The 27,578-nt window shown below is 55.1% G+C and overlaps 1 protein-coding gene across 2 annotated transcripts; it reads left to right on the forward strand.

Moving 5' to 3' along the window:
* The first annotated feature begins 14,495 nt into the window (after positions 1–14,495).
* Positions 14,496–27,008, forward strand: LOC115640461 (sushi, nidogen and EGF-like domain-containing protein 1). 2 transcript variants are annotated; one of them, XM_030543218.1, is made up of 7 exons: positions 14,496–14,538; positions 15,839–15,938; positions 16,039–16,074; positions 19,054–19,184; positions 21,425–21,706; positions 22,130–22,267; positions 26,645–27,008. In XM_030543218.1, the coding sequence occupies exons 2-7, from the start codon at positions 15,902–15,904 to the stop codon at positions 26,819–26,821; spliced, it is 801 nt and encodes a 266-aa protein (XP_030399078.1). In that variant the 5' UTR covers positions 14,496–14,538; positions 15,839–15,901; the 3' UTR covers positions 26,822–27,008. The 2 variants fall into 2 exon arrangements, with proteins under 2 accessions (XP_030399078.1, XP_030399077.1); XM_030543217.1 differs by lacking the exon at positions 14,496–14,538 and adding an exon at positions 15,465–15,532.
* Positions 27,009–27,578: the final 570 nt, after the last annotated feature.

The following is a 27,578-nucleotide window of genomic DNA, read 5'->3' on the forward strand; positions in this document are numbered from 1 at the left end:
ATGAAAATATGCTAATGTAACTGGAATATGCTTTATGCCAAACGTCTCTTGTAAGGTATTATTACAGAGCTTATAATCTACTGAGTGTGATTATCCTATTTGTATAAATGTACCACTCTTGTATTTAAAACTCGAAATATGAAATATTACTTTGAGGGCCTATTGTAATTATGCGAAGTGTGAGCCATTAATGGTGGTTTAAAATCTTAATAACAAACATTAACCAGGACAATTGACTGCAGATGGCTTTGTTTTGCCCGTTAGTCTTCCTGTATATGTGTGTGCTGGCAAGTTTTACAGTGACATGTGAACATGTCACCCGAACTGGAATCCATCTTTAACCTGGTGTTTTTCCATTAAGGGGGGGGCGGGGCATAGAGGGACAAAGAATTCCCTCCTTATGCAAAATATATATAAATGGGTGGAACAGAACAAAGAGGGGCAGCCATTATGAGGAATTCCCTAGCTACCACCAGAGCGGGAACAAGGGCTGTACCAGGGGAAAGGACTCTACCCAGACTAGGAAGGCGTCCAGTCTGTGAAAAAAAACTTATTAAAACATGTCTCAGGGTGAGATTTTATCTGTACTCAATTGTATTACTGTTTTAGACTTAGATTTGTGTGTTTTATTTTATTTTGCTTGGTAATTCACTTTGTTCTGTCTGTTACTACTTGGAACCACTTAAATCCTTCTTTCTGTAGTTAATAAATTCACTTTTTAATTATTAATTAACCCAAAGTATTTGTTAATACCTGGGGGGGCAAACAGCTGTGCATATCTCTCTATCAGTGTTCTAGAGGGGAAACAATTTCTGAGTTTACCTTGTATAAGCTTTATACAGAGTAAAATGGATTTATTTGGGTTTAAGCCTCATTGGGAGTTGGGCATCTGAGTGTTAAAGACAAGCACACTTCTGTGAGCTGCTTTCAGGTAAACCTGCAGCTTTGGGGCAAGTAATTCAGACCCTGGGTCTGTGTTGGAGCAGACTGGCGTGTCTGGCTCAGCAAGACAAGGTGCTGGAGTCCTGAGCTGGCAGGGAAAGCAGGGGAAGAAGTAGTCTTGACATGTCAGGTGGCAGCTCCCAAGGCGGTTTCTGTGATATAATCCATCACACCAGCACCCCTGTAATAACAAATCTACCTGTTAGCAACCCTACAAGAACAAATCTCTCTGTGTGTGGTATTAGCAACTTTACAATAACATATATATTTGTGTCAGCAACCAAACAATAACAAAGCACTGTATGTGGGAATAAATTCACACTAGCAAACCAGTGTGTGTGTCTGTGTCTGTGTGTGAGTGTTTGTGAGAGAGAGAAACTCTATAATAACAAATCTCTCTGTTAGTAACTTTACACACGTGTCTGCCAGCAACCCTACAATAACAAACCAAAGTGTGTGTGTGTCAGCAGCCCTACAATAATAACCACGTAGAAGTGCAAGACCATCCATCCTTGTCAGTCTCAGAGTGAGGCCATGACCCCTAGCTCTCAGGCCCCTAGCAAGACAAGGATTACTGGGGGATTAGCCATCACTGAGGCCCTGACCCTCTACATAGGGCCAGGCAGCACATAGTACAGGGTTCTGGCCTCAGACAGGTCAGAGCAACAAGTGATCTAACAACCTTAGGCTGAGCAGAGCACCAGCCAGTCTAGGGGCTCAGGACCTCGGGCCGGGTGAAGCACCAATGGTCTAGGGACTTAGGCCTTCAGGCAGGGCAGAGCACAAGACAGTCTGATGTCCTGGCTCTGGCAAACAGCAGACAAATGCAGGCCTCCTGGCCTAAGGTGGGGAGGTTGCCACCCCAGGGATGGGGTTGGCAGCAGGGGGTAGGGGGACCCATGCCCACCCTACTCCACTGGGTCCCAGCCCGGTGCCCTAACAGCAGTGGATGGTTCCACTACTGGGTCAGCAGGGATCCAGCCGAGATGCGCTGACCTGGATTCAGGCAACAACCCAACCGGACTATAGTCAGTTGTCCCTGAGCTACTTCCTACACTCTCCTCGCTGTGCACCTCTGTCTCAGGGTTGTGGGGTAGGGCAGAAAGGACTGAGTAGAGGAGGCATAAGAATGGCCATACTGGGTCCGACCAAAGGTCCCTCTAGCCCAGTATCCTGTCTACGCACAGTGGCCAATGCCAGCTGCCCCGAGGGAATGAACAGAACAGGTAATGATCAAGTGATCCATCCTCTGTCGCCCATTCCCAGCTTCTGACAAACAGAGGCTAGGGACACCATCCTTGCCCATCCTGGCTAATAGCCATTGACGGACCTATCCTCCATGAACTTATCTAGCTCTTTTCTGAACCCTGTTATAGTCATGGCCTTCACAACATCCTCAGGCAAAGAGTTCCACAGGTTGACTGTGCGTTGTGTGAAAAGATACTTCCTTTTGTTTGTTTTAAACCTGCTGCCTATTAATTTCATATGGTGACCACCTAGTTCTTGTGTCATGAGAAGGAGTACATAACATTTCCTTTTTTACTTTCTCCACACCAGTCATTATTTTATAGATCTCCATCATATCCCCCTTAGTGGTCTCTTTTTCAGCATAGACCAAAAGGGAAACACTGGATCTAATTGCTGTATGGGGAGAAGCATCTGAAGAATTGGGATACATTCACTTCCAGTAAAGGTACTGGAAAAGTCTGTTCACATGTCTGGGGATGGAGCAGGAATCCTTCAGGGATATCTCCGTGAAGCTCTCCTGGAGGTACTCTGAAAGCCTTTACAGAAGGTTTCTGGGGAAGGCTGCCTTATTTTGTCCTCCACAGTAGGACACTTTACCACGCCAAGCCAGTAGCAAGTATTCTGGAACCACTGCAGCACAAAGCATGGCAGCGAATGGTCCTGGGTTTTGGTTGCATTCAAGCAACATTTGGTCTATATCTTCCTGTGCTAGCCTCAGGAGAGTGATATTGTTCATGGTCACCTGGTTGAAATAGGAGAATTTTTGTAAGGGAACAGTAAAAGGACCCTGTTAATTCCGGGCTGTTTGCGCTTGGCTAAAAGGGATCATCCCAGAGAATAGCCACCTGGCCGGGGGAGGAGAAAAGGGATCATCCCAGAGAATAGTCACGCAGTGGGGTGGGGTAGGTGTGTGCTGCACATCTACTGGAAAACCCGCAGATCCTCCTTTTAAATGTGAAACCCAACCCATTGCTTGTTCTGGGAAAGGAGGATGCTGCAGTTTGAAAACATTCTCACATGTTATGAAGACGTAAGAAGCCAACTCCGCGTACCAAATGGCTTACCATGGCTGCCTGGAAACCAAATTCTGTTGTCAAGCCGTGTGTGATGTGTCACCATACTGGCAGGTGCTCAATCTAAAAGGCAAAATGCACCTTGTACGTAAACACATGTGCTGTCTGCTATGAATTGCTTGTTTCACTGTGAAAGAGTCTCCCTTTTGTTCTCAGAAATGTATCATCTTAAATTTTACTCTCTCTTTTTATCTCCCCCCAGGTGCAAATGTTTCTAGGCTCCCCCTAACATCTCCATCCCTGAGGTTATCGCAGATCAGAGGGCAAAAAAAATGCACTCATGATGACATGTTTTGCCAGCTCATGCAGTCCTCCCGCATTGGTAGGGCACAGCTTAATGCATGGAGGCATTCAGTGGCAGAGGCCAGGAAAGAATTGAGTGAGCGCAAAGAGCAGAGGCAGGAAGCGATGCTGAGGTTAATAAGGGAGCAAACAGACATGAGGAAGCATCTGCTGGAGCTGCAGGAAAGCCAACAAGAGAAGAGACCCCTGCTGCATCCACTGTATAACCGCATGCCCTCCTCCCCAAGTTCCACATCCACCTCACCCAGCCACCCAAGAATGCCGGGTGGGGCCTCTGGGCACCCAGCCACTCCACTCCAGAGACTGGCCCAAGCATCAGAAGGCTGTTATTCAAACAGTTTGATTTTTAGTGTGGCTACAATAAACAATACGGCCTTGTCCTTCCCTCTTCTCCCACTGCATCCAGGCTACCTTGTCTGTTATCTCATTTTTTTTTAATTAATAAAGAAAGAATGCATGGTTTCAAAACAATAGTTACTTTATTTCGAAGGGGGGAGGGTGGTTGGCTTACAGGGAATTAAAATCAACAAAGGGAGCTGGTTTGCATCAAGGAGAAACACGCACAACTGTCCTACTGAAGCCTGGCCAGTTATGAAACTGGTTTTCAAAGCCTCTCTGATGCGCAGCACGTCTTGCTGTGCTCTTATAATAGCCCTGCTTTCTGGCTGCTCAAAATCGGATGCAGGCAATTTGCCTCAACCTCCCATCCCACCATAAACATCTCCCCTTTACTCTCAAAGATTATGTGGCACATAGCAAGCAGCAATAACAATGGGAATATTGGTTGCGCTGAGGTCTGACCTACTCAGCAAACAGCGCCAGCGAGTTTTTAAACATCCAAAGGCACATTCTACCACCATTCTGCACTTGTTCAGCCTGTAGTTGAACTGCTCCTTACTACCATTCAGGCTGCCTGTGTATTGCTTCATGAGCCATGGGAGCAAGGGGTAGGCTTGGTCCCCAAGGATAACTATTGGCATTTCAACATCCCAAATGGTAATTTTCTGGTCTGGAAAGTAAGTCCCTTCTTACAGCACCTCAAACAGCCCGGAATTCCTAAATATGCGAGTGTCATGCCCTTTCCTGGCCATCCCACATTGATGTCAGTGAAATGTCCCTTGTGATCCACCAGCGCTTGCAGCATCATTGAGAAGTATCCTTTGCAGTTCACGTACTGGTTGGCAAGGTGATCCAGAGCCAAGATGAGAATATGGGTTCCGTTTATCGCCCCACCACAGTTAGGGAATCCCATTGCAGCAAAGCCATCCACTATGACTTGCATATTTCCCAGAGTCTCTACCCTTGATAACAGAACATCAATGATTGCATTGGCTACTTGGATCACAGCAGCCCCTACAGTAGACTTGCCCACTCCACATTGATTCCCAACTAACCGGTAGCAGTCAGGCATTGCAAGCTTCCACAGGGCTATCGCCACTCACTTCTCAACTGTCAGGGCACCTCTCATCTTGGTATTCCTGTGCTTCAGGGTGAGAGAAAGCAACTCAGGAAAGTGGCCTTATGCATGCAAAAGTTTCGCAACCACTGTTAATCATCCCATACCTGCAACGCTATGCGGTCCCACCAGTCTGTGCTTGACCCAGAATTGGCATTCCACTGTATCAACCAGCCCCACTGCCACCATGATGTCCCAGCTGCCACAGCACATGCTTTCAGGAACGTCTGTGTCCATGTCCTCATCAAAATCCTCCTCGTGCTGGTGTCTCTTAGCCTGGTTCTGCATATACTCCAAGATAATGCGTGAGGTGTTTACAATGCTTGCAACAGCAGCCGTGACGGTGAGCTGAGTGGGCTCCATGCTTGCTGTGAAAGGGCTCTGATGGATAAGCCAGGAGAAAAGGCACAAAACAATTGTCTGCCGTTGCTTTCACAGGGGTGGGGGTGGGGGCGACTGATGACATGTACCCCAAACCACTCGTGACAATGTTTTTGCTCCATCAGGCATTGGGAGCTTAACCCAGAATTCCAAAGGGCAGCAGAGACTGCGGGAACTGTGGGATAGCTACCCACAATGCATCGCTCTGTAAATTGAGGCTAGCCATGGTAGTGAGGACACACTCTGCCGACTTAATGAGCTTAGTGGGAACATACGCAATTGACTGTATAAAATTGATGTCTAAAAATCGACTTCTATAAACTTGAGCTAATTTTGTAGTGTAGACATACCCTCAGTTTCTCTGCAATGACCTTATCATCCTTGGGTGCTCCTTTAGCATCTCAATCACCTAGTGGCCCCACTGGTTGTTTAGCAGGCTTCCTGCTTCTGATGTATTTAAAAAAAATTGCTATTACTTTTGGAGTCTTTGGCTAGCTGTTCTTCAAGTTCTTTTTTGGCCTTCCTAATTGTATTCTTATATTTCATTTGCCAGAGTATATGTGCCTTTCTATTTTCCTCGCTAGGATTTAACTTCCACTTTTTAAAGGATGCCTTTTGCCTCTCACTGCTTCTTTTACTTTCTTGTTTAGCCAGAGTGGCTCTTTTTTGGGGGAAGAGGCAGAGTGGGGGAAGAACATGGCAGGGCTCCGGGCTCAAAGCTCCAGCCAGAGCTGAGAGCTCCGGTGCAGTCCCGCCTGGGACTGAGAGCTCGACCCCAGCTAGGGACAAACTCTCAGCCCCCCCCATCTCACCCTCCATGTGACCCTGACTGAGGTCTCAGCCCTTCCCTGCCCTGCCTCCAGGGTCAGTTTTTCACCTTCTGCACCCCAGGCACATTATCTTCAGCACTCCCCCTCCCTCCCCATGTGGCCCTGCCTGGAGCCTCCCCTCCCATGTCCCCATGGGGCCCTGTGACCCCCTACAGGAAGCCTGTGTGGCACACTGTGTCTCCAAACCTTGCTTCAAGAAGGCTACTGTGACTTTTCACTTGAGGAAAAAATGCACCCACCACCCGCCTGCCTGCTAGCTGTTTGCCAACACCCACCAAACTACTCAGCCTCAGCCAGCTCTGGTGGGCAAAAGGCAGAACTGCAGAACATTTTCCGCAGAAAAAAAATTCTGCTTCCCCCGGACAAGAATTCTGTGCATGCTGCAAATGTCGCCTAAGGGGAGGAGGCATGACATGAGACAAGCAGCGTGTGGGGCATCTTAGCAGGGGGTGGGACAGATCAGAAGGCTCCCTCCAGAGGCAGTGCAGACAGTGGCAGTGGGGCAGCAAGATAGCCCAAAATATTGCAACACACCACTGCTAAAAAGGACCCAGTAATGGACAGCAAAAAATAGCCCAATTGGTCATACGTGGCAGCCTTTTGTTGCCAAACCAAGGGGTTAAAGATTTTGGACACCTCCTAGCCCAATATTGTAATATTGGCTTAAAAGTTAAAGCTGGCCTGAATCTTATGGAATTTTGGTCCCAGGGGAAATTCTGAGTTTTCAAATTGGGACAAAAAATTTAAAACCTTGGAATTTTTCATAAAATGAAATAGCCTGAGAATATTGCCTGTACCAAGTTTTCCAATGGAGTCTGAGTGTAGTAAAATCCTTTTAATAAAGGAGGGAAACAATGCGGCATCACATTGGAGAAACACCACAAACAGGATTATAACACAAACCGTGAGCAAAAACCCACCTCCAAGTACGTTTGGCAGTGTCCTTTCCCCCTTAGGGTCTTAAGTCCAATCACCCCAAAGTCCAACAACCCAAAAGTTTCTGGTCAGTGCCACCCCAGAGTTCAAAAGTTTATCTGCAGAGTTTTACCCCCTTAGCCTGGGTGGAAATGGGGAGGGGGCACACACAGGGTGTTAAGGAGCACCTTGCATGGGCTAGGGACAACTGCTCTGCCTCTCCGCGGAGTTCTGCTTCAGCCTTCACCACAACCAGCTCCACTACACCAGCTGCGCCGCTCCTCCAGCCATCCCCACAAACTGCTCCACTCCACTCACTGTTCCACAGGCTGCTTCAACATGCTGCAAACTGCTCTGCTCTGCCAGCCGCTTAGCGATAGGTCTTCAGGCTCCCCCCCTAGTTAACACAGCACTCAGTGATCTCAGCTCAGTAAGCTTAGCTCTTTTAGTGATTTCAGCTTGTAGTAGGGGAGCCCCAGTGCTGGTGCACCATTGGCTCAAGGTAAATTCAGCTCAGCAGCCTCTAGATAGACTCCTAAAAGAATCAAAATTAGTTCTATTCTTCAACAGTGGAGAGAGGAGGATGTGCATTTGGTGTTCCAGGCCCTCAAAGGGGGGCCCCATACCATCAGGTACACACACCAATCCCCAAACTCTCTCATTTAAATGGGTTTTGGCACCCATGTCCCTTGTCTAGCAAGTGCTACTTAATTGAGGTTGAGACATCTCTGTCATAAAGCAGTCTCATAGTCCCTCATTCACACAATCAGGGTGACAACACTTTATTCCTCCTGCCCCAATAACAAAGAAATTGGGGATCTCAGAGCTGTCAAAATAACCATCCCAGGCTGCCTTGGGCTATGCTAGGTAGGGTGGGTGTGCCAACGCAAATACATAAAATTCCTTTCCACACTCCCCATAATTCACCACCAGATGTTAGGGTAGAGCTCATCCTGACTCTGCTTACCCAAAAAAACCCTATTATCCAAAGTGAGCCTAAGCATCAAGAAGATATTGCAAATCATACACCAGTTTTTAATGTACATATTAATCCATTGACTTTAAATCTAGAATCATCATTAAATGGAAAAGATACATGTTATTCAAATCAGCAACGACATGCATACAGCAGAAAAGGATTTGAAATTTCCATCATGTACTAGATTTTAATCTACTTATTTCTCGTACATGTGTAGAAGTTACATTTAAGGCTCTAGTTATTTTAGAAGTACTGTTAGGCCTCTTTGTATTGATTGTATTTTGTCATTTACACATGTTAATCAAGCAGTATAAATCACACATGAACAATTAGCTATGTAGTTTAGTGTTGCAATGGTTAGTCAACTTTTCATTCTTTCTTTCTGTATATTGGATTCATTTATATAATAACTATTGTTTAGAAACTTTATCTTCAGCAAAGAGTATGTTTGAATTCAAAGGCCCATAACATTGGCCCTTGACCAACCAGTAACCCTATTCAGCAATTGTATCTATTATGCTATCTTCTAACAATTCTGGGCAACTTCATGTCTATACAGCTCTAGATGTTTCATGGAAACCATCTCCTTAACATATATATAATGCAGACAGAAGCATATATGGACTTGGGAAACTAAAGGGATGATACAGCAGATGTTTTCTGTTGGGGAATCAACAGGGAAGAATGACTGTAAGGTAAGAAGGATGCACTGAGAGATATCCTGAAGAATTGTTAGTCCTCTCAGCTGTAAATAATCACGCCGTCACACAGAAGCCAGGTGAACCGAGAATGGATGGAAATGACTTCGCAACTAATATGTTTCTGGGGAAATACTTTTGGCAACGAGGTTTCCTTTGTGAAAGGAATGGTGCCAGCTCCTTGGGTGCTCTTGAGTTGGAGCACCCATGAAAAAAATAGGTGAGCCCTGCTGATTAGCTCCTCTCCCTGCCAGTGCTTCTTGCCTGCTGATGGACCCCACTAATCAGCTCCACCCTCCCCCCCAGAGCACCTCCCACCCACTGAGGATCAGCTGTCCTGCGGCAGGCAGGAGGTGCTTGGGGAGAAAGGGAGGAGCAGGGGCAGTAAGAGGTGGAGCGAGGGTGGGGCATGCTTGGGAGAGGGGGCAGAATGGAGCAGGAAGAGGTGATGAGGGGGTGGGGTCTTGGGGGAAGGGGTGGAGTGGGGGTGGGGCTTGGGGTGCGCTAGGAGCAAGCACCCCCTGGGAAATCAGAAAGTTGGCGCCTCTGCTGCTATGGAAATTTAGTTGGGGGAATGAAAACTGGATGTCCCTTCCGGATGCAGGAGACACACACAGAATCATAGAACTGGAAGGGACCTTGAGAGGTCACCTAGTCCAGTCCCCTGCCCTCATGGCAGGACCAAATACTGTCTAGACCATCCCTGATAGACATTTATCTAACCTACTCTTAAATATCTCCAGAGATGGAGATTCCACAACCTCCCTAGGCAGTTTATTCCAGGGTTTAACCCCCCAACAGGAAGTTTTTCCTAAAGTCCAAACTAAACTTCCCTTGCTGCAGTTTAAGCCCATTGCTTCTTGTCCTATCCTCAGCGGTTAAGGCCTGGTCTACAGTCGGGGGAGGGGGAGAGGGGGATCGACCTAAGCTACGCCTTTGGCACGCGTGCCATAGGTTGTCTAACCCTGACATAAAGCAAAGTTAAACTGTGAGCAAGAGGCAGGCCCTAGCCTGGCAAGGAGAGGGCTAAAAGTTACTGGACACCTGAGATATAAACATGTGCCAGGATGGTACCAAGAACACTCTGATACTAGTACATTCCACACAGATAACAAGGAACTTGCTAACACATCCCAAAGACAGGGGCAAAAGGAGAATATGATGGATAGAGTTGTTTGTTCGAACCAACATGTACCAGGTGAGAGGCGGCACCCTAACACGTAGAGGGGTTGTACCTCAATATGTCAGGAGTGACTTGTAACTGGTGTGTACCTGTGTATGAGAATGTACCTCTGAGAAAGTGTCTTTGTCTGACCTAGGGAGCAGGGGTAAATCCCTCCACTGACTGAGCCAGTCCATTGTCAGGGAGCACATGTGTACTAGCAGAACTGTAGACATCTGATCTGGGGACCTAGAGACTGTGTTTCGTTTGGCAATAAACCTGGCCGGGGGCCTTCGTCCCTTATCAGAGTCTGTGGTCATTGGGTGGTTCGCTGGAGGTCTGGAGGGGAAAGTAGCAAATAATACTGTCACTGAATTGGTAAATTGGATGAAGTTCAAAATGGAATGGTTCACGGAGCACATGAGGAGACAGGAGCTGCGACTCAATGGCAGGGAAGTAAATAAAGAATTTAAAAGTGAGAAACCAAGATTAAGCAGGTTAACACCTATAGCAGGGTTTGGCAACCTGTCAGAAGTGGTGTGCCAAGTCTTCATTTATTCACTTTAATTTAAGGTTTCGTGTGCCAGTAATACATTTTAATGTTTTTAGAAGGTCTCTTTCTATAAGTCTATAATATATAATTAAACTATTGTTATATGTAAAGTAAATAAGGCTTTTAAAATGTTTGAGAAGCTTCATTTAAAATTAAATTAAAAGCAGAGCCTCCCGGACCGGCGGCCAGGACCCGGGCAGTGTGAGTGCCATTGAAAATCAGCTCGTGTGCTGCCTTTGGCACGTGTGCCATAGGTTGCCTACCCCTGATCTATAGATTAACAACTATAAATAATACATTAACATATGGAGCTGTATAAAGCTTATACAGGGTCAACTCATAAATTGTCCACCCTTTATAACACTGATAGAGAGATATGCACAGCTGTTTGCTCCCCCAGGTATTAATTACTTACTCTGGATTAATTAATAAGCAAAAATGATTTTATTAAGTATAAAAAGTAGGATTTAAGTGGTTTCGAGTAATAACAGAGAGAAGAAAGTCAGTTACCACGCAAAATAAAACAAAACACGCAAGGCTAACTTAATACACTAAGGATCTAGTTCAGGGGTCGGCAACCTACAGCACGTGCGCCACCTTTGGCACGTAAACCGATTTTGCCTGACACGCAGCTATCAGCCGGGGTCCCAGCTGCTGGCCCCGCTCAGCATGCGCGGCCGGCTGAGTGAAGCGGGGCCAGCAGCCAGGACCCCAGACTGGAGCAGGTGCACCCCCTGGTTCCCCCCTCATGGCGCTCAGGTTCTGCCACTCCCGGGAGTGTGAGCCATTGGGGCACAGGGCCCTGAGCCTGCTGTGGGAGGGGTGGCGGTGGCAGCTCATTCTCCCGGGAGCTGCAGAGCCCGAGTGCGGCGAGGGGGGAGCCAGGGTTGCATGAGACACGCCGCCCACATGCATCCACTGCAGGAGCCCCCTCCCCGGGGGGGGCACTGGACTGCAGTCGGGGCAGGCATGCCCCCCAGCTCCCCCCTCACCGCGCTCAGGTTCTGCTGCTCCTGGAAATGTGAGCAGCTGCCAGTGCCCATCCCACAGCTCCCCCCCTGCCGCTGCCTCAGCGCTCCACGTGGAGTCCCAGGGGGCAGTCAGGGAGCAGGGGGAGGGTTGGATGGGTTGGGAGTTCTGGGGGTCCTATCAGGGGGTTGGGAGTGGTTGGATGGGGCGTGGGAGTCCCCAGGGGTCCGTCTGGGGGCAGGGGTGTTCATAAGGGTTAGGGCAGTCAGGGGACAGGTAGGGGGTAGGGTCTTAGGGGGGCAGTTAGGGTGGGAGGGTCTCAGGAGGGGGCAGTCAGGGGACAAGGAGCAGGGAGGCTTAGGTAGGGGGCTGGGGTTCTGGGGGGCAGTTAGGGGCAGGGGTTCCAGGAGGGGGCAGTCAGGGGTCAAGGAGCAGGGAGGGGTTGAGGGTTCTGACCGGGGCAATCGGGATGGGAAGTGAGAGGGAGTGGATCGGGGCTAGGGCAGGTCTCTCCCCTCTTTATTGATTGTTGAAATATGGTAACCCTAGGCGAGGGGGGATCCAGGGGGTGCATGGGGGCTGGCGCCCGCATACATCCACTGCAGCCTACAGGCAGCCCCGGGGGCAGCCTGGGCAGGAGGGGCGTGGGGGGCACAGCTGCTCCCCGCTAGTGGTACCACTGCTGCCTTTGCAGGGCTGCTGCCTCCCTGCATCACGCCGGCTCCTCTATGGCTGGGGTTTGCTGCTGCCACAAGTGGGACACTCTGGCTCCCTGGTGCCTCTGGAAGGTGGCTGCACCCTGCCAAGCTGCTGCAGTGGCCCAAGCCCGGCAAAGCCAGTGAGTGGACTAGGGGCGGGGGCCACCTGGGTGTGGTTGGGAGGGCTCGCAGGAGGTCTGTGCACCCTCCGGGGAGTTTAGGGGGGAGGGGGAAACCTGGTCTAGGGAGCAGCCCTTGGGCATGGCTGGCCCCTGGGGGTCTATAAAGGCTCATTGGGGATTTGCCCCTCAATGAACCGATGTGCAAGGTGGAAGTTTCACCTTGGCAAAATATCCTTGCACCAGCCCTGCCCCGGGGGGGCATGCACTCCAGGTTAAGAACCACTGCACTAAACTGATAAGATCTGCATTTTAATTTAATTTTAAATGAAGCTTCTTAAACATTTTACAAAACTAGATTACTTTACATACAGCAACAGTTTAGACTTATAGAGAGAGAGAGACCTTCTAAAAATGTTAAAATGTATTACCAGCACACGAAACCTTAAACTAGAGTGAATAAATGAAGACTCAGCACACCACTTCTGAAAGGCTGCCGACCCCTGTCCTAGGTACAAATACTAACTTCGCACCCTAGATGTTATCTCAGGAATAATCCTTTTCTGACCACCGTTGTTGTTTATGGCCTGGGTGCAGCAATCGCTCACACCCCTGTCGTTACCGTCCTTTGTTCCAGTTTCTTTTAGGCATCTCTTAAGTCAGCTGAAGACAAAATGGAGATGCTTCCCGGGCCTTTTATATTCTTTCTCTTTTGGGCAGAAACCCCTTTGTTCTTCTGTGCAAAATCACAGCAACAAGATGGAGTTTGTAGCCACCTGGGCAAGTCACATGTCCATGAATGATTCAGCTTTTTGCAGGCCAATGCCGTTGTTTACATGTTAGTTTGAACGTTTCCAGGAAAGCTCAGCTGTGGATTGGTGGTTCTCAAGGTCCATTGTTAGTTAAGTTCTCCCAGTACTTGAATCCTCCCTTCACAATATGTTGGTCAAATCTCCCTTATGTGTTTCCTACAGCAAACACTTCAAATACAAACATAGAGCCAACGCTCGTAACTTTTGATATAAAAATGCTACATGCTTACAGATAGGATGAATATATTTAGTAGTTCATAACCTTTGCAGAGATATGTTACATGGCATCTCTAGCACAAAGCATATATCAGTTATGTCATATTTACACTCATAAGCATATTTCCATAAATATATCATAGAATATTAGGGTTGGAAAAGACCTCAGGAGGTCATCTAGTCCAATCCCCTGATCAAAGCAGGACCAACATCAACTAAATCATCCCAGCCAGGGCTTTCTCAAGCCTGACCTTAAAAACTTCTAAGGAAGGAGATTCCACCACCTCCCTAGGGAACCCATTCCAGTGCTTCACCACCCTCCTAGGGAAATAGTGTTTCCTAATATCCAGCTGCAACTTGAGACCATTGCTTATTGTTCTGTCATCTGCCACCACTAAGAACAGCCAAGCTCCATCCTCTTTGGAACCCCCCTTCAGATAGTTGAAGGCTGCTATCAAATCTCTGTTCCCCCCCCCCGACTCTTCTCTTCTGCAAACTAAATAACCCCAGTTCCTTTACCTTCTCCTCGTAAATCATGTGCCCCAGCCCCCTAATAATTTTCAATGTCCTCTGCTGGACATTGGACTTTCTCCAATTTGTCCCCTTCTGTGGGGGGACCAAAACTGGATGCAATACTCCAGGTGTGGCCTCACCAGTGTCGAATAGAGGGGAATAATTACTTCCTTCCATCTGCTGGCAATGCTTCTACTAATGCAACCCAATATGCCATTGGCCTTCTTGGCAACAAGGGCACACTGTTGACTCATATCCAGCTTTTCATCCACTATAATCCCCAGGTCCTTTTCTGCAGAACTGCTGCTTAGAGTGCAACGTCACACCCAGGACTTAACTGGAAATCTGGCCCTACCTGCCTACCCTGGCTGTGGCCTCAGGGGGCCTGAGAGCAGTGAGCAGGGCCAGTACCTTGGCCAGAAGAGGTGGGTGGCAGGGGAGTCTCCTTAACTCTGATTCAGTCACACCTTCACAGTATCACTGGGCTTCCTTGTTCCTCCACTGGAATCTCTCATTTGGCCAAACAAATCCACACGGGATGGGAGGGACAGATCAGGGGAGGAGGGCACTCCTGTTTCCCAGCGCAGTTCCAGTTGAAATAAAGAGAAACAGTTGGCTGGAGAGTTTCATTTGGGGCAAGTCAGAGACACTGAACAGATCGGACCAAGCCGGTGAGTGCATTATATTTCAGTAGGATCTGTGAGAGATCAGGGCAAAATTGTACCAGCCATTGCCCAGATCAAGGGCAACCCATTGTGACCCCGACTGAGATCAGGCCCCCTCTTGTGCCAGGCGCTGCACAGACCCTGACCAAGATTAGGGCCCTATTGTGCCTGGTGCTGCACAGAAACACAGTAAGAGACAGTCAACACCCTTCCTAATCTACAGAGGGAAGACTATTACTTCTCATATGTGGAAACTGAGGCACAAGAGGCTAAATGACATGACTATGGTCACACAGGGAGTTGGTGGGACCACTGGGATTAGACCACAACTCTCCAGAGTCCAAATTAAGCACCTTGACCGTGACGCTCTAGAAGGTTTGAGAGACACCACAGAGGAGCAGCCACATGTGCACTCACCCAAAAACGCTCACCTACCCAGATTTCTGGGCACCCACTAATGAATGATATTATTTATTAGCATTTCCATAGAAAGGCTTGCAGAGTGGGGTCTGGGAGTCAGGATTCCTGGGTTCAATCCCCAGCTCTGGGAGCAGATTGGGGTCTAGTGGTTTAGAGCAGGAGGGGCTGGAGTCAGGACTCCTGGATTCTCTCCCTAGGTCTTGGATGGGAATGGGGTTTAGTGGATTGCAGCAGGGGGTTGGAATTCAAAGGTTATTTCCTTCTGTACCTGTGTAACTACAAGCCAGTCCCTGCCCATCTTTGTGCTGTGCTGTGGACACTGCCAACCAACCGAGGTGAGAAATGAATTGACTAATATTTACAGAAGCTGGCTTAGATGCCTGTGGATGGGGTGGGGTGATTGATAAAGGGATGGGTGTGGGGGATAAGGTTACCATCTTGTAGGTAGGAAAAGAATGGGACATCCGGGACAGTCCTGAGCCCATAAAACTGGCCATCTGGCCGTATCTGCTGAGCATCCTTATAAACTTCCCAAGACAGCCACAGCAAAAAAGGAGTGATCCTGAGAAATCCTGGACAGGTGACAACCCTTGTGCGGTGGAAGAGATAGAGAGATGGTTGTGTATAGGGATAGATAGATAGATGGGGTATATGTGGATAGATAGATGGGGTGTGTTGGGCTAGATAGACAGACAGATAGAGGGGGTGTATGAGGACAGATAGGTAGATAGATAGATAGAGGGGGTGTATGGGGATAGATGATAGATGTTGTACAGACATAGAGAATGAGGTGTGTATGGGGGGAGAGAGGTCACTAGATCCTGTTGATTCACTAGCTAACTACCCTAACTTCCCTCACTCTAACTCCCTCTCCTGAACTCCGCAGTCCAGCTGCTGTTTCACTCGCACATCCCAACCCGGCGGCTCCCAATCGAAGGGATTGGCTGAGATGAAAACCCCCATCGCTTTCCTGCTGCCGCTGCTGCGTGAGTGCAGCCCAGGTTCACCACTGGGTCTGGAGGGGCCGGTGTGGGGGCTGGTGTCACTGTGCTCTGGGGCTGACAGTCTGTTCTCTCCCCCGTCTAGGGTTGGTGCTCCCAGCCCCTGTGAAGATTGCAGAAGGTAAGAACGGATTGGAATGGGGGGCCAATATTAGGTATGAGGTTGGGACCAGGGTGGGAAGTGGAGCCTGTATTAGAAATGGGGGTGGAGAATCGGGGTAGGGTGTGTTAGGGGTGGGAAATCAGGGTGGGGGCTGTATTAAGGGTGACGTGGGGATCAGGGTAGGGGCCTGTATTAGAGGTGTGGGTGAAGAACCAGGGTAGGAATCGGATTGGGGGCTATGTTAGGGATGGGGAGAGAGGGGTGAGGATTGAGATAGTGGCCTGTATTAGGGCTGGGATGGAGAATCAGCATGGGGATTGGATGGGGGCTATGTTAGGGATGGGGAGTGAGGGGTGAGGATTGGAGTAGGGGCCTGTTTTGGGATTGGGGAGGAGCATCAGAGTGGGGCGCTGTGTTGGGGTGGGGATCGGGGTATGGGCCTGTATTACGGGTGAGGGTGGAGAATCAGAGTGTGGTTATGTTAGGGATGGGGAGGGAGGGGTGAGGATCAGGGTATGGGCCCGTATTGGGGTGGGGGTGGAGAATCAGAGTGGGGGACTATGTTAGCAGAGGGTGGAGAATCAGGGAGGGGGGCTGTGTTAGGGGTAAGGATTAGGAGTGGGTGGAGAATTAGGGTGGGAATCGGGTGGGGGGCTATGCTAAGGATCGGGAGGTTCAGGGTGAGGATTGGGATAGGGGCCTGTATTAGGCAAGGTTAGAGAATGGGGGTGGGATTCAAGTCGGGGGGTACCTTAGGGATGGGGAAGGAAAGGTAGGGTTGCCAGGTGTCTGATTTTTGACTGGAAGGACCCTGGCGGCTCTCGTCAGAGCTGCTGACCAGGCCGTTAAAAGTCCGGTCGACGGCGCAGTGGGGCTAAGGCAGGCTCCCTGTCTGCCCTGGCTCAGCACAGCTCCCTGGGAGCAGCCCACAAGTCCGGCCCCTCGGTGCAGAGGCCATCAGGGAAGTTCCATGTGCTGCCCCCCAGCACTGGCTCCGCAGCTCCCATTGGCTGTGAACTGTGGCCAATGGGAGCTGTGGGGGCGATGTCTGCGGGCACAGGCAGTGCGTACCACACAGAGCCGCCTGGCCACACTTATGACTAGGAGCCGGAGGTCGGAACATGCCAGCTGCTTCCGGGAGCAGCAGGGAGCCAGGGCAGGCAGGGAGCCTGTCTTAGCCCCGCTGTGTCATCGACCAGGAGCCACCTGAGGTAAGTGTCGCCCAGCCGGAGCCCACACCCCAAACTGCCTCTTGCATCCCAACCCCGTGCCCCAGGTCGGAACCCCCTCCCGCACCCAAACTCCCTCCCAGAGCCTGCACCCCCTCCCGCATCCCAACCCCATACCCCAGCACAGAGCCCCTTCCTGCACCCCAAACCCCTCATACCCATTCTCACCCCAGAGTCCACACCCCCAGCCACAGCCCTCACATTGTCCCACACTTCAACCCTCTGCCCCAGTCTGGAGCCCCTTCCCAGACCCTGAACCCCTCAATTCTGGCCCCAGCCTGAAGTCTGCATCCCCAGCTGAAGCCCTCACCTCTCCCACCTCATTGTGCTACCAACCGGGAGCCACCTAAGGTAAGCGCTACCTGGCTGGAGCCCGCAACTCAACCCCCTTCCCCAGCCCAGTGAAAATGAATGGGAGTGGGGGAGAGCAAGCGACGGAGGTAGGGGGGAGAGAGTGAGTGGGAGTGGGGCCTATGAGAAGGGACAGGGCCTCAGAGAAGATGGGCAGGGTGGGGGATGGGGCAAGGGTGTTCCATTTGTGCAATTATAAAGTTGGCAACCCTAGGTGAGGATCAAAGTAGGAGGTTGTATTAGGGGTGGGGTGGAGAATTGGGGTTGGGGGATATGTTAGGTGTGTGAAATCAAGGTGGCATGGAGTTCAGGGTAGGGGCTTGTATAAGGGGTGGGGGTGGAGAATCAGGGCTGGGTTGTGTTGGGGTGGGGATTGGGATAGAGGTCTGCATTAGGGGTGGTTGAATCAGGGTGGGGATCGGATCAGGGACTATGTTAGGGATGGAGTGAGGAGGGAAGATCATAGAATCATAGAATCTCAGGGTTGGAAGGGATCTCAGGAGGTATCTAGTCCAACCCCCTGCTCAAAGCAGGACCAATCCCCAACCAAATCATCCCAGCCAGGGCTTTGTCAAGCCTGATCTTAAAAATCTCTAAGGATGGAAATTCCACCACCTCCCTGGGTAACCCATTCCAGTGCTTCACCACCCTCCTAGTGAAAAAGTTTTTCCAAATACCCAACCTAAACCTCCTCCACTGCAACTTGAGACCATTGCTCCTTGTTCTGTCTTCTGACACCACTGAGAACAGCGGAGCTCCATCCTCTCTGGAACCCCTTTTCAGGTAGTTGAAAGCAGCTATCAACTCCCCCCTCTTTCTTCTCTTCTGCAGACTAAACAATCCCAGTTCCCTCAGCCTCTCCTCATAAGCCATGTGCTCCGGCCCCCTGATCATTTTTGTTGCCCTCCGCTGGACTCTTTCCAGTTTTTCCAGATCCTTCTCATAGTGTGGGGACCAAAACTGGTCAGGGTAGGGGCCTGTATTAGGGGTGGTTGGAGAATCAAGGTGGGGGGATGTGTTAGATGTGGGGATTGGGGTAGGGGCCTGTATTAGTGCTGGTTGGAGAATCAGGGTGGGGATTGGATCAGGGGCTATGTTAGGGATGGAGTGAGGGGGGAAGATCAAGGTACGGGCCTGTATTAGGGGTGGGGTGGAGAATCGGGGTGGAGGTCTATGTTATGGATAGGGAGGATCAGAGTGAGGATTGGGGGGACTTGGTTTGTTTCAGCATGGCTCTGGAATACAAAGGCCAATGGGGACCTCTCCCAAAGCAGCTCCTGACACCACACAGGGGCACTGCTGATCCCAAAGGGCATCAGGCTGGGGATGAGGTGGGAGGTGGCTCTCTAGGGGCCAATAGGACCCAACAGGGAGAAGATGCTCCTGGCTCTCACAAGGCACGTTTTCCCCACCCCAGACTCCCTGTTGTATCCCTATGGACCAGCCCAAGGCGACCAGCAGAACCCCAAAGCTGATGATGGGGCATCACCGGAGATCCCCATCTCCATGACCTTCATTTTCTACGGCAAGGAGCACCGTTCCCTCTATGTACGTACAGCAGGGCCGATCCCACCGCCAACCACAAGGCACACGGCTCACAGGCAGCCAGCCATAGGGTGCCACACAGGGCTAGCTATCGATCCATGCTGTTTCCCACACAAAATTCTCTCTCACATACACACTCTAGGGCACCCACCTCTACCTAATTCCTAGGGCTCAAGGCACAACCCTCTTAATTTAAGTACTCATCCTTACCCTTCTGTGGGCTCAGGCGTAACCTTACACTCTAGGGCACCCACTCTTACCCTGTTCCTAGGGCTTAGGCCAGGGGTTCTCAAACTGGGGTTTGGGACCCCTCAGGGGGTCACAAGGTTATTACATGGGGGGGGTGACAGACCCAGGCCAGTGTGGTACAGGAGTCTGGTAGAGGGCAAATATACTAGTCACTGGCTGAGTAGTTTTCTGTTCCTTGAGGGACTAGAGCAGGGGCTGCACTGGAGTAATCAGGAACCTGCTAGAACCAATTAAGGCAGACAGGCTGATTAGAACACCTGCAGCCAATCAAGGCAGGCTAATCAGGGCACCTGGGTTTAAAACGGAGCTCACTCCAGTCAGGTGGGGAGGAGCCAGAGGAGAGGAAGTGTGTGTGAGGAGCTGGGAGCAAGAGGCACAAGGAGCTGAGAGTGAGAGGTCGTGCTGCTGGAGGACTAAGGAGTACAAGCGTTATCAGACACCAGGAGGAAGGTCCTGTGGTGAGGATAAAGAAGGTGTTTGGAGGAGGCCATGGGGAAGTAGCCCAGGGAATTGTAGCTGTCATGCAGCTGTTGCAAGAGGCACTCTAGACAGCTGCAATCCACAGGGCCCTGGGCTGGAACCTGGAGTAGAGGGCGGGTCTGGGTTCCCCCCAACCCTCCCAACTCCTGATCAGACAGGAGGAGTTGATCCAAACTGTGGGGAAGATCACTGAGATGAGCAAATCTGCCAATAAGCACAGGACCCACCAAGGTAGAGGAGGAACTTTGTCACAGGGGTCATGAGCTGTCAGCCTCCACCCCAAATCCCGCTTTGCCTCCAGCGTTTATAATGGTGTTAAATATACAAAAAAGTGTTTTTAATGTATATGGGAGGTTGCATTCGAGGCTTGCTGTGTGAAAGGGGTCACCAGTACAAAAGCTTGAGAACCATTGGCTTAGGCATAACCCTGTCAATGTAAGTACCCACCCATACGCAATTCCTAGGGCTCAGGGTGTAATTTTCTGCCTTATCTATCCCCATAGACACCGTCTGTCTGTTTATCTATTGTACCAACAGTATTTAGACAGCCAGCCATAAGTTGCTGGCTCTGCTCAGTTTCTCCGCAGAAGGCCAAGAGGGGATTTGATCCCAGCCTCTGGGGAGGACCTTGCTCAGTGCAGAGAGCTCCTGAACCCAGCAGACCAGGCAGAGTGAGAGCCGACGGCTGGGAGATGAAGCTGGACAAATCCAGGCTAGACACGAGGGCTGACTTTGTGCTAGGGAGGGGAACCAACCCTTGCCCCGGTGGCGGGGAGGGATCTCCATCTTTCAGAGTCTTTCCATGGAATTGGGGCATCTCCCTCTGAAAGCTGCCCTCTAGTTCGACCCACAGATCTGGGCTGGAGGCTGGGGTCCCCAGGGGAGGTTCTGCGACCGAGGTTAGGCAGGAGGCCAAAGCAGGTGGGCAGAATGGACCGACCTGGCCTTAGACTCTATGGATCTCTGTGTCTGTACCCCCCATCACCAGCCGAGGGGCCTCACATCCCACTGGGCATTGGAGGTGGGCGCGAGCCTCAGCAGGGGGCACCGTGTTGTGGGGACTGGGACAGGGGGCTCATCAGGGGACACCATACTGCAGAGAGCGGGACCGGGGACTCAGTAGGGGGCGCGGTGCTGCGGGGAGCAGGGAGGGGGCTCAGTAGGGGGTGCTGTGCTGTGGGGAGCAGGGGGGGCTCAGTAGGAGGTGCTGTGCTGTAGGAAGAAGGGAGGGGGCTCTGTAGGGGGCACTGTGCTGTGGGGAGCAGGGGGGGCTCAGTAGGGGGCACTGTGCTGTGGGGAGCAGGGGGGGCTCAGTAGGGGGCGCTGGCTGCGGGAGCAGGGAGGGGGCTCCGTAGGGGGTGCTGTGCTGCGGGGAGCAGGGTGGGGGCTCAGTAGGGGGCACTGTGCTGTGGGGAGCAGGGGGGGGCTCAGTTGGGGGTGCTGTGCTGCAAGGAGGGAGTTAGCCATGCTCTGATGTGTTCCCACATCCACCACTCTGCTCCCCACCCCCACAGGTGAACAACAATGGCGTGGTGTCCTTCGGCGTGTCCGTCTCCCAGTACACCCCCGACCCCTTCCCCTTGGCTGATGGCCGACCCTTTGTGGCCCCCTACTGGGGTGATGTGAACAACGTCCTGGGTGGGGACGTCTACTACCGGGAGACCCGGGACCCCGAGCTGCTGCGCCGCCTCACCAGAGACATCAACCAGTACTTCCCAGAGATCCCCTTCACCGCCACGTGGGCCTTCGTGGCCACCTGGGACCGTGTGGCCTACTACGGCTCCACTTCCCAGAAGGTACGTGGCGCCTATTCCCCAAGGCCCCCGCCGAGCCCCTAGGGGCAGGGGAGAGACAGGGAGGGAGACTGGCTAGCGGGTCTGTGCAGCTCCCAGGCTGCATTGTCCATGTTCGCCAGTAGGGGGCTCTCCAGGGGACTGGCTGGCAGGGTCGCGGGAGCTGAGGGCCCCGCAGCTGTGCAGCTCCTCTGGTCACCACTAGGGGGCTCCCCATAGATGAATCTATCCCACCTACTGGCCAGTGGGTTTCATTGGCACCGATACTTAGCACAGCATGGATGGAGTACCCCGTGGGGAGGCCAGGGCTAGGGTGCCGTGGGCCAGCCTCCCCCAGGCACCTGGCCTTGCCCTCCTACAACCCCCCGCCCCGCAGGAGTCCCCTCCCGGACTGATTCACCCAGGTCCCTTCCCTCTCCGCTGCAGGGGAACACGTTCCAGGCCGTGCTGGCAAACGATGGCAAAGTCACCTTCATCATGCTGAACTATGGCACAATCCAGTGGACCACGGGCACAGCGAGTAGAGGAGACGCCAACACCGGCCTAGGGGGCACTCCCGCCCAGGTAGGTCCCATGACGCAGCACACACAGGAATGCGGCATGAGGTGGTGGCGTGAGCCAGGGCAGGGGCTCAGCAGGGGGTGCTGGCTGCGGGGAGCGGGGTGGGGGCTCAGCAGGGGGTGCTGGGCTGCGGGGAGCGGGGCAGGGGCTCAGCAGCGTGCTGGGCTGTGGGGAGCGGGGTGGGGGGCTCAGCAGGGGGCTGGGCTGCAAGGAGTGGGGCAGGGGCTCAGCAGGGGGTGCTGGGGAGTGGGGCATGGGCTCAGCAGGGGGCTGGGCTGCAGGGAGCAGGGCAGGGGCTCAGCAGGGGGCTGGGCTGCGGAGAGCAGGGCAGGGGGCTCAGCAGGGGGCTGGGCTGCAAGGAGCGGGACAGGGGCTCAGCAGGGGGTGCGGGGTAGTGGGGCAGGGGCTCAGCAGGGTGCTGGGCTGCGGGGAGCGAGGGCTCAGCAGGGGCGCTGGGCTGCGGGGAGCAGGGCAGGGGGCTCAGCAGGGTGCTGGGCTGCGGGGAGCAGGGCAGGGGGCTCAGCAGGGGGCTGGGCTGCGGGGAGCAGGGCAGGGGGCTCAGCAGGGTGCTGGGCTGCGGGGAGCGGGGTGGGGGCTCAGCAGGGGGCTGGGCTGTGGGGAGCAGGGCAGGGGGCTCAGCAGGGGGCTGGGCTGCGGGGAGCAGGGCAGGGGGCTCAGCAGGGGGCTGGGCTGCGGGGAGCAGGGCAGGGGGCTCAGCAGGGGGCTGGGCTGCGGGGAGCAGGGCAGGGGGCTCAGCAGGGGGCTGGGCTGCAAGGAGCGGGACAGGGGCTCAGCAGGGGGTGCTGGGGAGTGGGGCAGGGGCTCAGCAGGGGGCTGGGCTGCGGAGAGCGGGGCAGGGGCTCAGCAGGGGGCTGGGCTGCGGGGAGCAGGGTGGGGGGCTCAGCAGGGGGTGCTGGGCTGCAGGGGGTGGGGGGCTCAGCAGGGGGAGCTGTGCTGCAGGGAAAGGGGCAGGGGCTCAGCGGGGGGTGCTGGGCTGCAGGGAGTAGGGGGCTCAGCGGGGGGAGCTGTGCTGCAGGGAGTGGGGGGGCTTAGTAGGGGGAGCTGTGCTGCAGGGAAAGGGGCAGGGGCTCAGCGGAGGGTGCTGGGGAGTGGGGCAGGGGGCTCAGCAGGGTGCTGGGCTGCGGGGAGCGGGGTGGGGGCTCAGCAGGGGGCTGGGCTGTGGGGAGCAGGGCAGGGGGCTCAGCAGGGGGCTGGGCTGCGGGGAGCAGGGCAGGGGGCTCAGCAGGGGGCGGGGCTGCGGGGAGCGGGACAGGGGGCTCAGCAGGGGGCTGGGCTGCGGGGAGCAGGGCAGGGGGCTCAGCAGGGGGCTGGGCTGCAAGGAGCGGGACAGGGGCTCAGCAGGGGGTGCTGGGGAGTGGGGCAGGGGCTCAGCAGGGGGCTGGGCTGCGGGGAGCGGGGCAGGGGCTCAGCAGGGGGCTGGGCTGCGGGGAGCAGGGTGGGGGGCTCAGCAGGGGGTGCTGTGCTGCAGGGAGTGGGGGGCTCAGTAGGGGGAGCTGTGCTGCAGGGAAAGGGGCAGGGGCTCAGCGGGGGGTGCTGGGCTGCAGGGAGTAGGGGGCTCAGCGGGGGGAGCTGTGCTGCAGGGAGTGGGGGGGCTTAGTAGGGGGAGCTGTGCCGCAGGGAAAGGGGCAGGGGCTCAGCGGGGGGTGCTGGGCTGCAGGGAGTAGGGGGCTCAGCGGGGGGAGCTGTGCTGCAGGGAGTGGGGGGGGCTTAGTAGGGGGAGCTGTGCTGCAGGGAAAGGGGCAGGGGCTCAGCAGGGGGCTGGGCTGCGGGGAGCGGGGCAGGGGCTCAGCAGGGGGCTGGGCTGCGGGGAGCAGGGTGGGGGGCTCAGCAGGGGGCGCTGTGCTGCAGGGAGTGGGGGGCTCAGTAGGGGGCGCTGTGCTGCAGGGAAAGGGGCAGGGGCTCAGCGGGGGGTGCTGGGCTGCAGGGAGTAGGGGGCTCAGCGGGGGGAGCTGTGCTGCAGGGAGTGGGGGGGCTTAGTAGGGGGAGCTGTGCTGCAGGGAAAGGGGCAGGGGCTCAGCGGAGGGTGCTGGGGAGTGGGGCAGGGGGCTCAGCAGGGTGCTGGGCTGCGGGGAGCGGGGTGGGGGCTCAGCAGGGGGCTGGGCTGTGGGGAGCAGGGCAGGGGGCTCAGCAGGGGGCTGGGCTGCGGGGAGCAGGGCAGGGGGCTCAGCAGGGGGCTGGGCTGCGGGGAGCGGGACAGGGGGCTCAGCAGGGGGCTGGGCTGCGGGGAGCAGGGCAGGGGGCTCAGCAGGGGGCTGGGCTGCAAGGAGCGGGACAGGGGCTCAGCAGGGGGTGCTGGGGAGTGGGGCAGGGGCTCAGCAGGGTGCTGGGCTGCGGGGAGCGAGGGCTCAGCAGGGGCGCTGGGCTGCGGGGAGCAGGGCAGGGGGCTCAGCAGGGTGCTGGGCTGCGGGGAGCAGGGCAGGGGGCTCAGCAGGGGGCTGGGCTGCGGGGAGCAGGGCAGGGGGCTCAGCAGGGTGCTGGGCTGCGGGGAGCGGGGTGGGGGGCTCAGCAGGGGGCTGGGCTGTGGGGAGCAGGGCAGGGGGCTCAGCAGGGGGCTGGGTTGCGGGGAGCAGGGCAGGGGGCTCAGCAGGGGGCTGGGCTGCGGGGAGCAGGGCAGGGGGCTCAGCAGGGGGCTGGGCTGCGGGGAGCAGGGCAGGGGGCTCAGCAGGGGGCTGGGCTGCGGGGAGCAGGGCAGGGGGCTCAGCAGGGGGCTGGGCTGCAAGGAGCGGGACAGGGGCTCAGCAGGGGGTGCTGGGGAGTGGGGCAGGGGCTCAGCAGGGGGCTGGGCTGCGGAGAGCGGGGCAGGGGCTCAGCAGGGGGCTGGGCTGCGGGGAGCAGGGTGGGGGGCTCAGCAGGGGGTGCTGTGCTGCAGGGAGTGGGGGGCTCAGTAGGGGGAGCTGTGCTGCAGGGAAAGGGGCAGGGGCTCAGCGGGGGGTGCTGGGCTGCAGGGAGTCGGGGGCTCAGCGGGGGGAGCTGTGCTGCAGGGAGTGGGGGGGCTTAGTAGGGGGAGCTGTGCTGCAGGGAAAGGGGCAGGGGCTCAGCGGAGGGTGCTGGGGAGTGGGGCAGGGGGCTCAGCAGGGTGCTGGGCTGCGGGGAGCGGGGTGGGGGCTCAGCAGGGGGCTGGGCTGTGGGGAGCAGGGCAGGGGGCTCAGCAGGGGGCTGGGCTGCGGGGAGCAGGGCAGGGGGCTCAGCAGGGGGCTGGGCTGCGGGGAGCGGGACAGGGGGCTCAGCAGGGGGCTGGGCTGCGGGGAGCAGGGCAGGGGGCTCAGCAGGGGGCTGGGCTGCAAGGAGCGGGACAGGGGCTCAGCAGGGGGTGCTGGGGAGTGGGGCAGGGGCTCAGCAGGGGGCTGGGCTGCGGGGAGCGGGGCAGGGGCTCAGCAGGGGGCTGGGCTGCGGGGAGCAGGGTGGGGGGCTCAGCAGGGGGTGCTGTGCTGCAGGGAGTGGGGGGCTCAGTAGGGGGAGCTGTGCTGCAGGGAAAGGGGCAGGGGCTCAGCGGGGGGTGCTGGGCTGCAGGGAGTAGGGGGCTCAGCGGGGGGAGCTGTGCTGCAGGGAGTGGGGGGGCTTAGTAGGGGGAGCTGTGCCGCAGGGAAAGGGGCAGGGGCTCAGCGGGGGGTGCTGGGCTGCAGGGAGTAGGGGGCTCAGCGGGGGGAGCTGTGCTGCAGGGAGTGGGGGGGCTTAGTAGGGGGAGCTGTGCTGCAGGGAAAGGGGCAGGGGCTCAGCAGGGGGCTGGGCTGCGGGGAGCGGGGCAGGGGCTCAGCAGGGGGCTGGGCTGCGGGGAGCAGGGTGGGGGGCTCAGCAGGGGGCGCTGTGCTGCAGGGAGTGGGGGGCTCAGTAGGGGGAGCTGTGCTGCAGGGAAAGGGGCAGGGGCTCAGCGGGGGGTGCTGGGCTGCAGGGAGTAGGGGGCTCAGCGGGGGGAGCTGTGCTGCAGGGAGTGGGGGGGCTTAGTAGGGGGAGCTGTGCTGCAGGGAAAGGGGCAGGGGCTCAGCGGAGGGTGCTGGGGAGTGGGGCAGGGGCTCAGCAGGGGGCTGGGCTGCGAGGAGCGGGGCAGGGGCTCAGCAGGGGGCTGGGCTGCGGGGAGCAGGGTGGGGGGGCTCAGCAGGGGGCTGTGCTGCGGGGAGCAGGGTGGGGGGGCTCAGCAGGGGGAGCTGTGCTGCAGGGAGTGGGGGGGCTCAGTAGGGGGAGCTGTGCTGCAGGGAAAGGGTCAGGGGCTCAGCGGGGGGTGCTGGGCTGCAGGGAGTAGGGGGCTCAGCGGGGGGCGCGCTCCTCTCATTGTCAGTGCTGTCCTAACACCCCGGCATGGCAGTAGGGGGTGCTGCGATGGGCTGTTGCATTAACATTTGCTCCCCATGTCTCTGCCCTCAGGCTGGCTTCAACAGCGGTGATGACAAAAACTTCTACAACATCCCGGGCTCCCGCACCGACGCCATCCTCCACATCGGGCAGACAAGCAATGTCGGGGTTCAGGGCCGCTGGGTCTTCCAGGTGAATGATTTCAAAGTGACGGGGGTCCCCACTGAGAGCAACGACTGCTGGCTGTAAGTGGTACCAGCTCAAGAGTCACGTGCCCAGTTTGCAAACCTCAGATCTCTGCCAGTCTCACTGCTCATGCCAGCCCTACTTTCTCCAGATGAATCCAGGCCTGGCTCAGAGGGGCCCTTCCTCGACATCAGCTGCTGGAAGGATCCAGGCTTCTGCCCCGACTGGCAGGGCACCCCCTGCAGCCAGCCCTGAGTGTAGTGTAGCAATAAAGGATCATCTGTGAACTGTGGCTTGGGGTATCTGTCACCTCCAGGACGCCTGGGGAGTGTGTGTATGTGTGTGTGTGTGCGCGCGCGCGCACTGCCTCCTAGTGGAAAGAATTAAACCTGCTCAGTGTCCAGATGTCTAAATGTGAAAGCAAGATCTTTAGATAGATAGATAGAGGGGGCGTGGGGGGATAGATAGAGGGGGTATATGGAGATAGATAGACAGAGGGGTGTGTACAGGGGCAGATAGATACATAGAGAGGCGTGTATGGGGACAGAGGGGTGTGTGCGAGGACAGATGGATAAAGGGGGGTGTGAGGACAGACAGATGAGTGTCTTTGAGCACTGGCAGACAGTGGCTTTTCATGCCGAAGTGTCACCTTGATAACTCTGACTCACTCGCTGAGGCTGTGTGGTGCTAAGCGAATCCAGAGCCGGCATGTTCCCAGGCACAGTTTGATTTCACTGGCAAGCCGGCTAGGCAGGGAAGCTGCATCATTGCTGGCGTGTAGCAAACAGCCGCCATGATGAGATGAACAGGGGCCCACCCA

This window comes from Gopherus evgoodei, unplaced genomic scaffold, assembly GCF_007399415.2.
Source record: "Gopherus evgoodei ecotype Sinaloan lineage unplaced genomic scaffold, rGopEvg1_v1.p scaffold_31_arrow_ctg1, whole genome shotgun sequence".
Classification (NCBI taxonomy): domain Eukaryota; kingdom Metazoa; phylum Chordata; order Testudines; family Testudinidae; genus Gopherus; species Gopherus evgoodei.

What these genes read in the sequence shown, in the direction of transcription:
- LOC115640461 (XM_030543218.1), top strand. Translation starts at nt 15,902, where the DNA reads ATGAAAACCCCCATCGCTTTCCTGCTGCCGCTGCTGC. An exon ending in CCCTGTGAAGATTGCAGAAG is followed by an intron (nt 16,075 to 19,053) that starts GTAAGAACGGAT and finishes TCCCCACCCCAG; the next exon opens with ACTCCCTGTTGTATCCCTAT. An exon ending in TAGGGGGCACTCCCGCCCAG is followed by an intron (nt 22,268 to 26,644) that starts GTAGGTCCCATG and finishes CTCTGCCCTCAG; the next exon opens with GCTGGCTTCAACAGCGGTGA.